At 37.8% G+C, this 15,511-nt stretch overlaps 1 protein-coding gene across 4 annotated transcripts in view; it reads right to left on the bottom strand.

Annotated features, from left to right (window-relative positions):
* Positions 1 to 15,511, bottom strand: part of AKAP9 (A-kinase anchoring protein 9) — a 150,175-nt gene that overhangs the window by 134,162 nt on the left and 502 nt on the right. For 3 of the 4 annotated variants that reach the window (XM_029928788.1, XM_029928797.1, XM_029928803.1), the window contains exon 1: positions 15,401 to 15,499. In XM_029928788.1, coding sequence (XP_029784648.1) covers positions 15,401 to 15,448 — 48 coding nt within the window. In that variant the 5' untranslated portion in view covers positions 15,449 to 15,499. Of the gene's footprint in view, positions 1 to 15,400; positions 15,500 to 15,511 lie in introns of those variants that run through there. The other variant, XM_029928795.1, reaches the window with a different exon arrangement.

Here is a 15,511-nt window from a genome sequence, read left to right as displayed (position 1 = left end):
ATTTTTAATGTGAGAAAATGCTCTCAAAACAAAGTCAAGGGAAAACAAGCCCGAGTTGCATAAAGAGTATGATTCAAGATAAGTTTAAAAATATACAAAGAAACAAAGAATCATCAAACTAAGAGTGAATACTTGTGGGTTCAGACTATGGGTGATTGTTTTCTTCTTTGTAAGATCTTTGCCTCCCTCCCCCACAGGGTGTAAAGAATATTCACTAATTAAATTAATATCACCTTTTTTAAAAAGTTTATTTATTTTGAGAGAGCGTGCGTGCAAGCAGGGGAAGGGCAGAGAGAAAGGGAAGAGAGAATCCCAAGCAAGCTCAATGCTATCAGCACAGAGCATGATGAGAGGCTCAAACTCACCTGAGCCAAAACCAAGAGTCGGACACGTAACCTACTGAGCCACGCAGCTGCCCCTAATATCACCTTTTTAAATAAGGGTATAATACAAACACACACCCACCACAACTCTCATCCCAAAAAGCAGAAAGAAGGCAGAACTCCAGGACTATGCTGCCCCGGGACCTCGCCACTTTCAGCAGCCTCTCCACACACTGTTACTACACCTCATAAGCGCGACTGCCAACACGGACAGGTCATTACATCTTCACTGTTCACTCTCCAGCTGCCTTTGCTTCTTTTCACTGTCACCTCAGTTATTAACAATTAACAGTGAGAAGAATGGCACTTTGCCCTGATCTTATCTAGTCTCTCTATATTACAAAGTTTAATCTCTTTAAAAATAAAAAAAAGAAATGTACAGTTCTTACAAAGTAGAATTCTTAAATCAGGGTATGCTGTAACAGATACTATTTCTCTCAGCAACATAAATACATGCCAGTTTATCACTTGAGGTTTCATTTATAAGCCACAAGTTAGAGACTACTATTCTGATACATCTTCTTTTTGCAGTATTATCAACTTAATAATAAAAAAACCCTGCTATATCTAGTCGGTTCAATGGCCCATCCCACCAGGTATTCAGTATTCATCAACAACTCTGAAGGACATCTGTCAGAGATCATTTCTGTGATGTACGGAGATATGTAATAAAGACACAAATATTACAAACGTTGCTCTTGGCTTCAGTTCCTCTTCCTACCACATTCCCCAACACAGTCACTACTCCCCAAGAACTGACAGATCTTAGGATCACAATCTCTGCACACATCAAGACCCTTGGCACATGCTGGACATCAGAAGATGGGCAAAAGTTAACACAGCAGCAACAGTGGTAAAAAGAAAAGAAAAGAAAGAAAAAAGAAAAAAAAAGGTGGAAACCACCCAAACGTTCATTGACACTAAGGCAAATTCCTAGAATAGAATATTATACGTAGGAGAGAACACACTCTACGTTAACACTGAACATAAAGTTCATCACTAAAGACTGCCTGCAACATGATACCATTAAGCTCAAAAGCAGCATGAACAAATTGCTTATGTACACATATGTGACGAAAAAAGACAGGCAATGATAAAATTCAGAATTGTAGTGACTGAGATAGGAAGGGAGTGAGATCAGACTGGGAAAAGTTTCAAATGTATCTGAATATACATATTTCTTAAGCTGGGTGATAAGTATAAAGGTAGTTTTCTAAATCATTTATTTTATCTATACATTTTATATTTATTCTTTTGTAGGTGAAAGATAATTGACTTAGGTATTTTTAAAATATGTAGAACGTCCTTCTGAGGAAATTAGTCAGTGCACATAGCTCCTACCATCCATGACACTCCTGTCTCTCCTCACACTCTAGTTTGATGAAGGAGAGGGAGGTCTACTCTATTCTTCTGGAATTAGAGAACAAGGAGATAAGAAAGATGTCCAGGAAGGTAACAGAGGGGAGAGACATCTTATATGAAGGATTCTAACATCAGTGTATGATATGATAATCATAAAAATCTAAATATTCCTGAAATCAACCATAAAGTACAATTTACATGATAAACCTACTAGTCATGTTGCAGACTGAAATATTTTTCTCTGTATCCAGTTCTCCTATTTCTTCAGTTGCACACCAAGGAAAGTAACTGGCTTATGAGAGTTTATGATGTATAATCACTCAATGCTGCAGATTCACAGAAAGTGGCGATGCTTCTGGAACTGAAACTTTACTGCATATTGAGGATCTTTAAAAAAAAAAAATAGTGAGTACTGGCTCTTACCCCAGATATTCTGATTTGGGGAAGGAGTGTGACCTAGGATTCAAAATTGTTGGAAGCTTCCCAGGTGCTTCTGTTATGCAGCAAAGTTTGGGAACCACTAGGCTAGATACTTATTCTGTCAAGAAATATGCTTACACTCCTTAAATAAATGTTCTCTCCCCTTCTTTTTAAAAACTGTAGTGAAAAACAACCTCATTAAATAGAAAGACTTGATGACCCATCCTACAATTTTTGGTCACGTGTAAACTAACGTACAGGCGAAAGAAGCTGACCTGCAGGAGGAGGAGAATCAGATGCTGTGAAAGAGATGGTGTAGAGAACAGCACTGGTTCCAAATGCCTTTCAGCCACCCATTAAGCCCAACTACACTTCATTTACCTTCCTTTGAAATCTACCTTTAAAATAACCCTCTATTTTCTCTCCTTCACTTACATTACCTCAGGTTTTTGAGAATACAACAGCCCTACTAGAATTAGGGTATTTCCATTTAGCTATGTTAATCAAGTCAATATGTTATATTTTTCTAAAAAATGGTTTTACTGCTTCATCCGTATAACAATCACAGAACTGCCACCTGGTGGCAACATACCTGACTAGGGGATATAATTTTTGGAAAGGAATAATCTCTTCGGTGGTTAAACATACTAAATATGCATTCTTCTAACAGTTTTTCACTACTTTTAGGAAAAAAAAATCCATACTACTTTAAGTAACACCTATGGCTTCTCATTAGCTGATTCCAGCCAACGTCTTGAGTCTAATTTTCTGCTATATAGCTTGATCTTCCAGGCTCTAGCATGAAGAGGACGACAGCTAATACTTCTCGAACACCTTTCATAATCTGACAGTATTCTAAGTGCTTTATGCATGTAAGCTGAGTTCTCATAATGAGCCCAAGACAGTACTATTACCATCCTCACTTTCCAGATGGGGAGCAGGGGCACAGAGAGGTTAAGTAACTTGCCTAAATTCACAAAGCTAAAAAAAATGGCAGAGCTGTAATTTGATTCCAGATGGACTGGCCTAGTCCAAGCTCATAACCACTACAATTACACTGCTTTTCACAGTAAAAATTTTGAAAAGTTAGGTAGTATACATCACCTGATTTCCATTCATTTCCCAATCTGAATTCTACATTTCCCTTTCTGACCAACTGCTGCTAAAGCTAAAGGTCACTTTTCAAGTCTCCATTACACTCGATTGCTCATTTTTGACTAATGTTACTCCTCCTTCCTTGAAACTCTGTCTTCTCCATTTCACAGACATCATCAACTCCTAGCTTTGTGAACAGTTTGTATCTCAGGGTCTGCGCAGATAACTTCTTCACTTGCCTTTTAAACACGGGTGCTTCCACAGGATTCAACTCAGTCTGCATTAGTCTTCTTCCCGAGTGAACGCCTCGTTCTCAGAGTGCAAGCAAGTATCTTTAAACCAAATATTCACCTCTAGCATGGGGTTCTGCCTTCAGCTACAGGCACATACTCAATTTTACACTGGCCCATTCCTCTAGGATGCCCCAAATGCATGCCCAACTCAACAGATCCAAAACTTACCTTCACCGTACTCAAACATTTGTTCCCCTCGAAACATATCCACATTTCCGATCTCAAACACTCTTCTTTTAATTTCTTTTTGTAATGTTTATTCATTTTTGAGAGATAGAGCATGAGTGGGAGAGGGGCAGGCTCCAGGCCCTGAGCTGTCAGCACAGAGCCCAACGTGGGGCTCGAACTCACAGACCACAAGATCATGACCTGAGCTCAAGTGAGAGGCTTAACTGACTGAGCCACTCAGGGGCCCATCTCAGACACCCATTTCACTCGAACTCGCCTACTTCTCTCTGTCCTCTTAGCTCTGCCCTCGTGACCTAATCACTTCCCAAAGGCCCTGCCTCCCAAGACTACCACCCTGAGGGTTAGGATCTCAACATATGGATTGGTGGGGGGGGGGGGGTAATACATTAATACATTCAGATGATAGCATCTTCCTTACCCTTCACAACAAATTACCATGGCACCTGGGTGGCTCAGTGGGTTAAGAATCTGACTAGTGATTTCAGTTCAGGTCATGATCTCATGGGTTTGTGAGATCAAGCCCACATTAGGCTCTGTGCTGACTGCACAGAGCCTGCCTGGGATTCTCTCCTCTCTCTGCTGTTCCCCCTGCCCCTCCCCCTTAGTACCCAGCTCTTTCTCAAAATAAACTTAAAAAAAATTTTAAAAGGCCATGTAGGGTTGAAGTTAAGGACACAATCTCTTGGGTCAGACAGACTGGGTATGAATCCTTGTTCTGCCACTATGAGTGTGCAGATGACTTAAACTCTCGAATTTTTCCACCTATAAAATAGGGATAGTAACAGTATCCACAGCTCTTAAACAGTTTTAAGTATTGAGGTAATAAATATAAAATCCTTAGTATGTCTACTAGCATTAGATAGTACTCAATAATTAGTAGCTACTATTACTGAACTTATATTCCTTCTTCCACTGTCAACCTTCCCAATGTCCAAGTGAGAGATGAGAAACACAAGTGGGGATAAATCAAGAAATATTTAGATGGTAAAACCTACAGAATATGGAGACTCTTTGGATCTGAAAGGTAAAGGAGAGTGCAGGGAAACCAAATACAAGCTGAAGCAAAGTCGGCCTGGTTTCACTGGGAACCAATTGAATGGTGTTAGAATGGAAAGAAAAAGGCTAGGTATGAGACAGATTTTGAATAAAAAATAAAAAACAACAGGATCAGGTTATGAGTTTGCAGGATATAGGAAAACAATCACAGGGTACTTAAAAGGATCTTAGTTTTCAACTGAGATGTTTTCTTTTTTCTTTTTATGCTTTTTATTTATTTTTGAGAGATGGAGAGAGACAGTGTGAGCAGAAAGAGAGAGGGAGACACAGACTCTGAAGCAGGCTCCAGGCTCTGAGCTATCAGTACAGAGCCTGACGCGAGGCTCGAACCTACGAACCATAAGATCGTGATCTGAGCTGAAGCTGGACGCTTAACTGACTGAGTCACCCAGGCACCCCTCAAGTGAGATGTTTTCTGAATAGGTATAAACTACTAGGCCTCAGAAGTATGATGGCACATAAGATAGAAAAGAACTCTAGAATACTGAAAAAGTTTAAATTCTGGGGTGCCTGGGTGGCTCAGTCAGTTAGGCCTCCAACTCTTGATTTCAGTTCACGTCATGATCTCACAGTTCACGGGATCCAGCCCCAAGGCCGGCTCTGTGCTGACTGCATGAAGCCTGCTGGGATTATCTCTCCCTCTCTCTCTACTCCTCCTCTGGTTACTCTCTCTCTCTCAAAAATAAACAAAAAAAATTTTTTTAAGTTTAAATTCAAATCCTAAAGGAAAAAGAGACTGTATATAGACTCTTCTGTCTTAAGATTAAAACCCTGAGGCCTATTAAAATTACTTATATTGGATTTTATCTTTTAAATTTTAAAATTATATACTCTTCTTGGAGCTCCTGGATGGCTCAGGAGGTTAAGAGTCTGACTCTTGGTTTCGCATCAGGTCATGATCTCACTATTTGACTTAAGAAATCTCACACGGTCTCGAGCCCCACCTCTGACAAGTGTGAGTTTGCTTGAGATGCTCTCTCTCTGCCCCTCCCCCCGCGCACACTGTCTCAGTCTCTCTCAAAAAATAAACTTAAAAAAACGTTTAATATATACTCTTCTCAACTAAAAAATACATACGTATATAAAAATGTATATACATACATATATGTGTATACACATACATATGTACATACATACACACATGCATTACACATATACACATATACACACACACCCCAAATTCTCTTCTTTTCAAACTCTATTACAAAAAGTGCTATTTGTTGAAGCGGAAAAGTGACAGCTCTTGTTAAAGGGAAGTCACTGAATAAAAACGCTTAGACAAATATTTCCATTATGAAAGAAATTTATGCAAATTAAAATTTACATATTAATTTGGTAAATGTCAAATATTTACCTAAAAATATTTCTAATATTCTCAAGTTGTCTAAGAAGAGAAAATAGTTTCCATAACTTTTAGCCAAAACCCATTATTTCATATATAAACTTCCAGCAGACATTTGCTAATACAGTTTTTACACATTTTCTAGTATCTTGCCCTTTAGAGTATGTACGCATCTATTTGACTTAAGAAACCAACATACACATGCACAATCAACAGACCAGAAATGGTATGCTAATTAACTGGGACCACTGCCCTACGTCCATCGCAATCCTCTACATCTCCCTCACATACTTTCATATGTTAAATTTGATTCTTGATAAATATAGAGAACAAATATTTATAGTTACAACTGTCCCATAACTATATAATCTTCCCTGGGGAAACAATAAGGCAATATCAATTTGAATAAATGTGAGACTCCTGAGGAGTAAATACAGCTTAATCACAAAGACCATAGTAAGTGATTCGCAGTGAACAAGGAACTTTGAAGTGTGTTCACTATCAAAAACGGGAAAAAAGGAAAATGATTCTAGATTTTATATCCTGTTTTTCAGAGAACTGTAAATCAGAGAACATATTCAATCAATACAATTTACAAATTCAAATTTTTACAGATTAGGATTTTATATTGTAAAGTTTAGTACAGTTTTTACTAGTCAAAATAGTAACATTGGGGGCTTTAAGAAATGATCCCTTAAAAGGGAGGAAAAAAGACTTAACAGAAAAACAGACCACATAAAAATCTAAGTGAAAAGTATATGCCACAATAACAATCATAACCCTGATGGTAACTTAAAACAAACACAATATTGTTCATGAACAAAAAGGATAGAGGACTTTTTCACTGTACAAAATGATTTAATAAATCAGATTTAAATAAATAACCTAGGCAAAAAACAAATAACATATGAAAACTTCTGGAACAATGAATAGTGTCAAATCCATGTACAAATCAACCTAAACTTTATGCAGCATACAAGATACAAGATGAAGTACCCTAAGTATATTTTGATTACTATTACCACAAAAACACTAATAGTAAAAGGGAAATTCTTATACTAGTGAAATTATTGATACAGATCAATTGTGTTCACATATGAAAATGACAGGCCCTTTTGTTACTAAACAAGACTAGGTTATTTTGTTCCCACAGTGAAAATGGATTTGTAATGATCAAGCCAAAACCCCAACAGGTGCCTCCTGGACCAACTGCATGCACTTGAAAAACAGCTGGTCATGGAATGGAATGAATCACTGGCCCATACAGAAATCAAACTTCAGCATCATGCTCTCATCAACTCACCAAGAACTTATTATTCAAAGGAAGCAACAGTTTAAATTTTGGAGGAGCCCAGAAGGCTTAAAAAAAAAAAAAAGCAAGAAGGGGACATCTAGGTGTCCAGTCAGTTAAACATCCAACTCTGGCTCAGGTCATGATCTCAGGGTTCATGAGTTCAAGCCCCACATTGAGCTCTAACTAAGCAAACAGTGTGGAGCCTGCCTAGGACTCTCACTCTCTCTCTCTCTCTCCCTCCCTCCCCTACTCATACTTTCTCTCTCTCAAAATAATTAAACAACAACAACAACAAAAAGGTGAAAGATGATCCTACTGAAATGTATGTCTCTCTGTCTGCCCCTCTACTGTCTGCCAAAGCACATGTATTCTCACGCTCTCTCTCTGTATGTAGAAAAAAAGGCATATAAATATAAGTATAATATTATATTATATAACAATTGGCAACAACTCAATTAAAAAACAAAGGGCTTTAGAATAGACATTTCTCCAAAGAAGATAGACAAATGGCCAGAAAGTACATGAAAATATGCTCAATATCCTCAAACACTAGGAAGGAAATCACAAATCAAAACAAATGAGATACCACTTCCCACCCATTATAATGGCTATAATTAAAAAGACAGTCGGGACACCTGGGTGGCTCAGTAGGTTGAGCATCTGACTTCATTCAGCTCAGGTCATGATCTCACAGTTTGTGGGTTCAAGCCCCGCATTGAGCTCTGTGCCGAATGTTTGGTCAGAGCCTGGAGCCTGCTTCAGATTCTGTGCTTTCTTCTCTCTCTGACCCTCCTCCGTGTGTGCTCTTACTTTGTCTCTCAAAAATAAATAAATGTAAAAAAAAGTTTTTTTAATAAATAAATACTAAAAAGACAGAAAACAGGGACGCCTAGGTGGCATGGTTGGTTAGGTATCTGACTCCTGATTTCAGCTCAGGTAATGATCTCACAGTTCAGAGATGAAGCCCCACATTAGGCTCTGTGCTGACAGTGGGCAGCCTGCTTAGGATTCTCTCTCTGCCTCTCCCCCATCCATGTTCTCTCTCCTTCAAAATAAACATTTAAAATAACAAACAGAAAACAAGTGTTGGCAAGTATATGGAGAAATTAAAATTTTTTAAGGTTTATTTTTTATTTTGAGAGACAGAACATGAGTGGGGGAGGGGCAAAGAGAGAAGGCGACACAGAATCTGAAGCAGGCTCCAGACTCTGAGTTGTCAGCCCAGAGCCTGACGCAGGGCTTGAATCCATGGACCACAAGATCATGATTTGAGCTAAGGTCAGATGCTTAACTGACTAAGTCACCCAGGTGCCCCTACGGAGAAATTAGAACCCTGCTGGTGGTCATGTAAAATGGTACAGCTGCCTTGGAAAACCACTTTGACAATTCCTTAAAAAAGAACCACAGAATTAACTTATGATCCAGTAATTCCACTCCTAGGTATATACTCAAGAGAAATGAAAATCAGGTACTCAAATACTTATATATCAATGCTCATTGCAGTGCTATTATTCATAATAGTCAAGTGGTGGCAACAATTCAAACGCCCATCAATGGGTGAATAAACAAAATGTAGGAAATGCTACATAAAAAGGATTATTATCCTTTATTAAAAGGGAATGAGGTACTGAGGCATACTACAACATGTATGAACCCTGAAAATATTATACCAAGTAAAAAAAAGTCAGACGGTAAGGGTCAAACATTATAGGAGTCCATGTATATGAAATACCTGGAATAGGTACACACATAGAAACAGAAAGTAGATTGGTAGCTGCTGAGGAACGGTAAAAGGAGGGAATGAAGAGTTTCTGCTTAATGGGTACAAGGTTTTACTCTGGAATGATAAAAGTGTTTTGGAACTAGATGGAACTGGTGTTTGCAAACTGTGTATTTACTAAATGCCCCGGAATTGTTTGTTTTAGGATGGTTAATTTTCGTTATGTGAATTTCATCTAAATTTTAAAATTACAGCTTTTCTGTATCTAGCACAAGAACTCAAAAAGTCCTCAATCACTATCTCATTTATTCTTCACCACATCTGTTGAGATTCATCAAGTACAGAATTTGTGATAATTTAAATAATGCTTGCTAAGCAAATGCCCATAGTTGCAACTGTAGGCGTTCAAAAATGTCAGCTGAAGAGCAAATAAATGTGTCCAAAGTCCTAGTGCCTTTTCTAGTATGCCAAATAGTAGTAGTATAGATTCTCACACATGCACACCCCAGATGCAAAACAGCCTCTATAAATAAACTTTTTAAAATTCTGAAGCTTTTCCAAATTCAAGTTTTAAAAGAGATGCTAACCAATGAAATGACTAATTTCAGCTTTTTTGGAATCTTAAACATAAATAATGTTTATCAATATTTAACGTTTAATAATTTACCATAAGAACTTTTTCTAGTTCCATATTAAAAATTTGTTTACATTTCAATAATCAGTAGGTCTATAATAGATATTTTGCAGACATAGTTTAGCTCTTCCTACAACCTTTATATATTAAAATAAAAAGTGTTTTTGTTAGTAAAAATAATTTCTGCCCAATCTGGTCATATTCTAATCACTTGGGTATATCCTATTTTTTTCACTTCCTCTCTTCCATGTGCTCATTCAACTTTCAGTTTCACAGACAGACACCAGGGACCTCCTTGTTAAATCTCTCTTCATTGGATCTGTCATCTGATTCCTGACATTTCTTGCATTTGCCTTAGAAATCTTTCTTCATTATACGTTTTAAGCAGCTTATTCTACCCATTCGTTCCTCCATATTATTTATTCCTCTTAAGGCACATAACCTAAAAATGCTATTTTGCTTTTCAACAAAGGCTGAAGGTCATGAATTAGTTTTTAAGTAACAGACAATGCACAACTGTTGCAATAAATGACAATATAAAAAAATATGATGAAAGTATCAAATTGCTGTCTCTACTTTGAGAGCTAAGTAAACTGTGTCACATGTAAGAATAAAAAACTAGAAGGTTTTGGGGTGCCTAGCTGGCTCACTCATGACACGAGTTCAAGCCCCATGTTGGGTGTAGAGGTTACTCGGGAAGGGGAAGGGGAAAGGAAAAAGAAAAGAAGTTTCAAAGAAACAAGGAAGAAGAGCAACTTTATTAGTAGTGGAGTAGAGTATCTGAAATATGCAGAGAACAATTTTATGCCATAAGTAACTTTATTTTCAGAGTGGAAATAGTAATTGAAAAGTCCAGCTTTCTTTTCTTAATGTTTTTTTATTTATTTTTGAGAGACAGAGAGGGACAGCACAAGCAGGGGAGGGTGAGAGAGAGAGAGAGAGAGAGAGAGAGAGAGAGAGAGAGAGAGAGGGAGGGAGGGAGGGAGGGAGGGAGGGAGGTACAGAATCTGAAGCAGGCTCCAGGCTCTGAGCTAGCTGTCAGCACAGAGCCCGACGCAGGGCTCGAACCCACGAACTGTGAGATCATGACCTGAGCCAAAGCCAGATGCTAAACTGACTGAACCACCCAGGCGCCCCTGAAAAGTCCAGCTTTCAATAACCTAATATACAGCTTGTAGAGAACATGGTCCTTTTTTGCATACAATTGGCACTACTTTTCAAAATGCTCATTAAACAAATAAAAATCATATAATTACTACTTACTGAGTGCAAGAGGCAAAAATTTTAATAATTTTTCACCAAATCAGGGTGCCTGGGTGGCTTAGTCAATTTAAGGGTCCGACTTTGACTCAGGTCATGATCTCACAGTTCGTGAGTTCAAGCCCCACCTGGGGCTCCATGCTGACAGCCTGGAGCATGCTTCCAATTCTGTCTCTCCCTCTTCCACTTGCACTCAGTCTCTCTCAAAAAGAAACATTAAATAATAGTAATAATAATTATTCACCAAATAATGATAATTATATACAATGCGGAATAGCAAAACTTTGGTTTTACTGAATTCTGCTATATTAACAAGTATACCCAATGTGAATTTACAGAATATTAATATTAAATACACAACTGCCCTCTAATTTTGTTCACTAATATTGCAATTACTTTCCTTTTTTATTTTTTAACGTTCTTTTATTTTTGAGAGACACAGCACAAGCAGAGGAGAGGCAGCGAGAGACACACACACAGAAACCGAAGTAGGCACAAGGCTCTGAGCTGTCAGCACAGAGCCCAACGCAGGGCTCGAACTCATAAACCATCAGATCATGAGCTGAGCAGAAGTTGGACACTTAACCAAATGAGTCACCCAGGCACCCCTACAATGTCTTCTTTATACTAACAATGTAAATAATTTTGCTGGGAAAAAAATGGAAGCCACTTAAAGTAGTTTAACACAAGGACAGCCTATGTAGTGCCATCCCCGTTAGCACCCTGTAAATGGGGTTAGTCCAGCTCTGAAAATATTTACTTAATAATACAGTAATGTCTCTCATCTCCATCGGTCAGGCTTCTTGCTACATTAACGCGGAGGAAGTAGCTGAGGACTCAACAGCAACCAAAAAAATCAACAAGTAGTAGAAAAACTGAACTGTCCTAAAGCCCACTCACTGGGCTTCAATGATTTTGATTTTTATAAACCATTCTATCAAACTCACTTACTGGGTTGTCTAATCACAGCAAATCTAAAATAGCAAATTAGGGGGAAAGGCAGATCAGATAAAGCAAGGCAAGAGGAGCATGACCATGGCAATGACAATAGACAGCAAGGAAAAAAGAACTACGAAATAGAAAGGCAGTCTGTGCAGGTCATATACTGTAGGCTCCCAAATATGTAATACAAGCAACAATAAAGAACTAAAGTTGCAGAACTACACCAAAGTAGCGCCCTTAGGGAACCTAGTTATTCTGCTAAGTTTTTTTTATTCTCTATAATAACCATATAACAAGTTCTTCCTCATACTGTATTTGATAAGCTTTTATTGTATTTAAAAATGGCATTTAAACATGTTTTACTGATCTTAAAAGAAATATATTATAATTTGGAAAATACTAAAGTGTAAAGAAAACAAAATTGCCAATAACCCACCATAAAAGAGATAACCATCATTTTTATCACTGTATTTTTTAGAGGTCTTCACATAAACATATGTACATATACTTTTATAGTAACATTTTTATTAACCTAGCATTATTTATGGACATTTTCCCAACTCAGAAAGTCTTAGTAGTAATATTTTAATGGCTATGTATACCAGAATTTATTCTACCACTGCAGATTTTGGTTATTACAAAATATTTTATAAAGCAGACTATACTGCATTCAAATCATAAAAATAATCATTTATAAAGTCTAGAAACAAATAGGAGGGGCTTGGTTGGTTAAGGGTCCGACTTCGGCTCAGTTCATGATCTCATGGTTCATGGGTTCCAGCCCTGTGTTGAGCAGGCTCTGTGCTGACAGCTCAGAGCCTGGAGCCTATTTCAGATTCTTTGTCTCCCTCTCTCTGTGCCCCTCTCCAGCTCAAGCTCTCTGTCTCAAAAATAAACATAAAAAAAAAAATAGATACAAAAAGGAAATTTTTCAATGACCAGCTTACCAAATACTAAGAAAAAAATTTAGAAGTTGTGATTGATAAAACCAGATTATCAAATACAATATTTAAGTCCAATAAATAAACAAGCCATTTAGAAAACAAAGTTTCTAAATAAGTTTTGGGAATGATCATTTTACGTGATTTCTGATGCCAGCAATAACAATTCCCAATTAAGAGAATTATGGATTACTGTTATTAAATTACAACTTGTTAGTAAAGTAGTACCATGAATGACTTATAGTCATTTTGCTAATTCATTCATTAAGCAAATACTTATTGAGAACCTACTATGTAGTAGGCACCTTGCCTGGCTGCATTAATATCAAGAGCCTTCTTTTGTAAAGCAGTCTGAAAAACAAGGTAGCAACATTAACGTACTTTTACAAATGAAAAAACTCATCTGAAATTCTGCTGTTCCTTCTCTTTCACTGTACTTCTTACTCAATGTCCGTCTCTCCCACAAAACTGTAAGCAACTTGAGAACAGAGACTATCACCACCTCTAAACTTCCAACTCAGTATAAAACAGGAGTTCAATATAGGTTTGCTAAATGGCTTTACAGTACAAAATTTTTAAGTCCTAATCTAAAAGCACACAAGTTTCTATAACAAAATAATGTATACACTAGTTTAATGATGCTGTTTTTAATCTATTTTCCATATTCTAGGTCTTCATAATCTTAATGGCTGTATAATATTCCACTGAATTTACAAGCTATGGCTGAAAAAACCATTTATTCTAATATTCTCTTTGAACCTTGATTCAGTGTTTCTACATTATACAGCTCATGTTCCAACAAACATCTTATCTTATAAATGTGACAGATTTCTGACTAGAAAAATTGGGCTCAACTCTAGAAGATGATAGTCTTCTACAATAAAAGTGAATATTAAAAGAAAAAAATGTTAACCTACAAGGACAAAAACACACATACAAACTAGAATTTTTTTTTTGCCACATCAATTTAAATAAATTCATTATTATATGCCTTGTCCAAAGTAAACAATGTTTTGTAAGACTGCTTTACATATATCTTTAAGAAAGATACTTCTGGGGGCAGGCAATACAAATTTTGAATTAACAAAATGTCTAATAGAATATCCACGCTTTCAAAGGAGGCACACATTTTACCTCCACCTTCTTGGATTCAGAGCTTGCTCAGACCCTCAGGTTAAAGAAATGTAACTAACTCCTTCTGAAGGTGTCATGATTCCCCTTTCCCTCCTACGCGGTAACGTAAAAGCGCTTAAGCTTTGGTCTTAGATAGAAGAAACTTATGGGAAAGCCAACTATATTTCAGAAATAGGAAGCTAGTTTACATGCATATTCATTTAAGAAACTTGTGTTGAGCATCTACAACGGCATCTCTGTGGTATGGCCCTTCAATGATTACTGAAATCATGGATCCCCTTTCCTTTGTTTTATTTTTGGGGAGACACGGAGAGGAAGAAAGAAAAAAACAGTTAACTATGTTATAATTTAATTGTGGTCCAAGTATGAATGCTAACAATTATCTCTAATAAGATAGAATATAATCTATGAAAGCTAATGTCGTCATAGGAGGAAAGGGTCCTTTGAGGCCAGCTACAAGATATACTCGAATATGTAATTTTTAAAAGAAATATGCTATCTGATTTAATCTGGTCTATATTAAATTTTTCACGAAGCCCAGTAAATAATACGTGTGCACAATCTTGTCTGTTTTACAGGTTTTTTTTTTCTTTCACAGAGTCATAAAATAGGGACTCACAGAGACAAACATGACAATTCAATTCTTTAAAGAAGGAATTCATTCTATAGGTGTTGCTTAGAATATGGGACCTTTCGTCCCCCGTAGTTCCATTCACAGACTGCATTAACATTCCACACAACACAAAAGCGCATGCCGTGACAAAGACCTCCAAACACAAATATACAAAGCTACGTTCTAAAAACACCCCTAATGCGAACTTCACAACTGGCACTTGTGGCACACTCAAGCCACTGCTAAGGCAGCTGTCACAGGCCAATCACATATCCAAGAGTGCCAGCGTGCCACCAAAGAAAGCTAAGCTGATGATCAGCGTACAAATCCCCCACCAAATAAAGAAAAGCTCTAAATCCCCACCCTGAAAAGCACAATGCCTGCACTACCCAGGGAACTCCCTAAAACTGAAAAGCTGGAGATTTAGAAGCAATAAATACCAGCTTACAGCAATACAGCAAAGGAGGGGGCTTAATTTGGGCATTCAAAAGAAAGGAGCCACACCACCCAATCATCACGGAAGTATCCTCTGCTAGGTAGTTAATACCAGGCTTTTTTAATTGGAAAAAACGAGAGAAAAGGGCAAGGGGAAAATTCAGGTCCTGCAGCACCTCCCTCCCGGGCAGCGAACCGGGACTGCGATCTCCGCTTCCCAGGCCCTCTCCCACCCCTTTCCAGCCACCGCCTCCCACCACGGGCCCAGCAGCCTCCGGTTCTCTTACCTTCGCTTTGCCGGCTTCCAGTTTCTTCTGTCTCTCTTCGTCCTCCATGGCCTCTGCAGAGAAGACTGGGGGAACACAGGGAGGGTCGGGGGTAAGAAAAAAAAAAAAAAA

This window comes from Suricata suricatta, chromosome 2 (genome assembly GCF_006229205.1).
Source record: "Suricata suricatta isolate VVHF042 chromosome 2, meerkat_22Aug2017_6uvM2_HiC, whole genome shotgun sequence".
Taxonomy (NCBI): domain Eukaryota; kingdom Metazoa; phylum Chordata; class Mammalia; order Carnivora; family Herpestidae; genus Suricata; species Suricata suricatta.
Note: the sequence above shows the minus strand (reverse complement) of the source record. Positions and strands in the feature narration are given on the sequence as shown.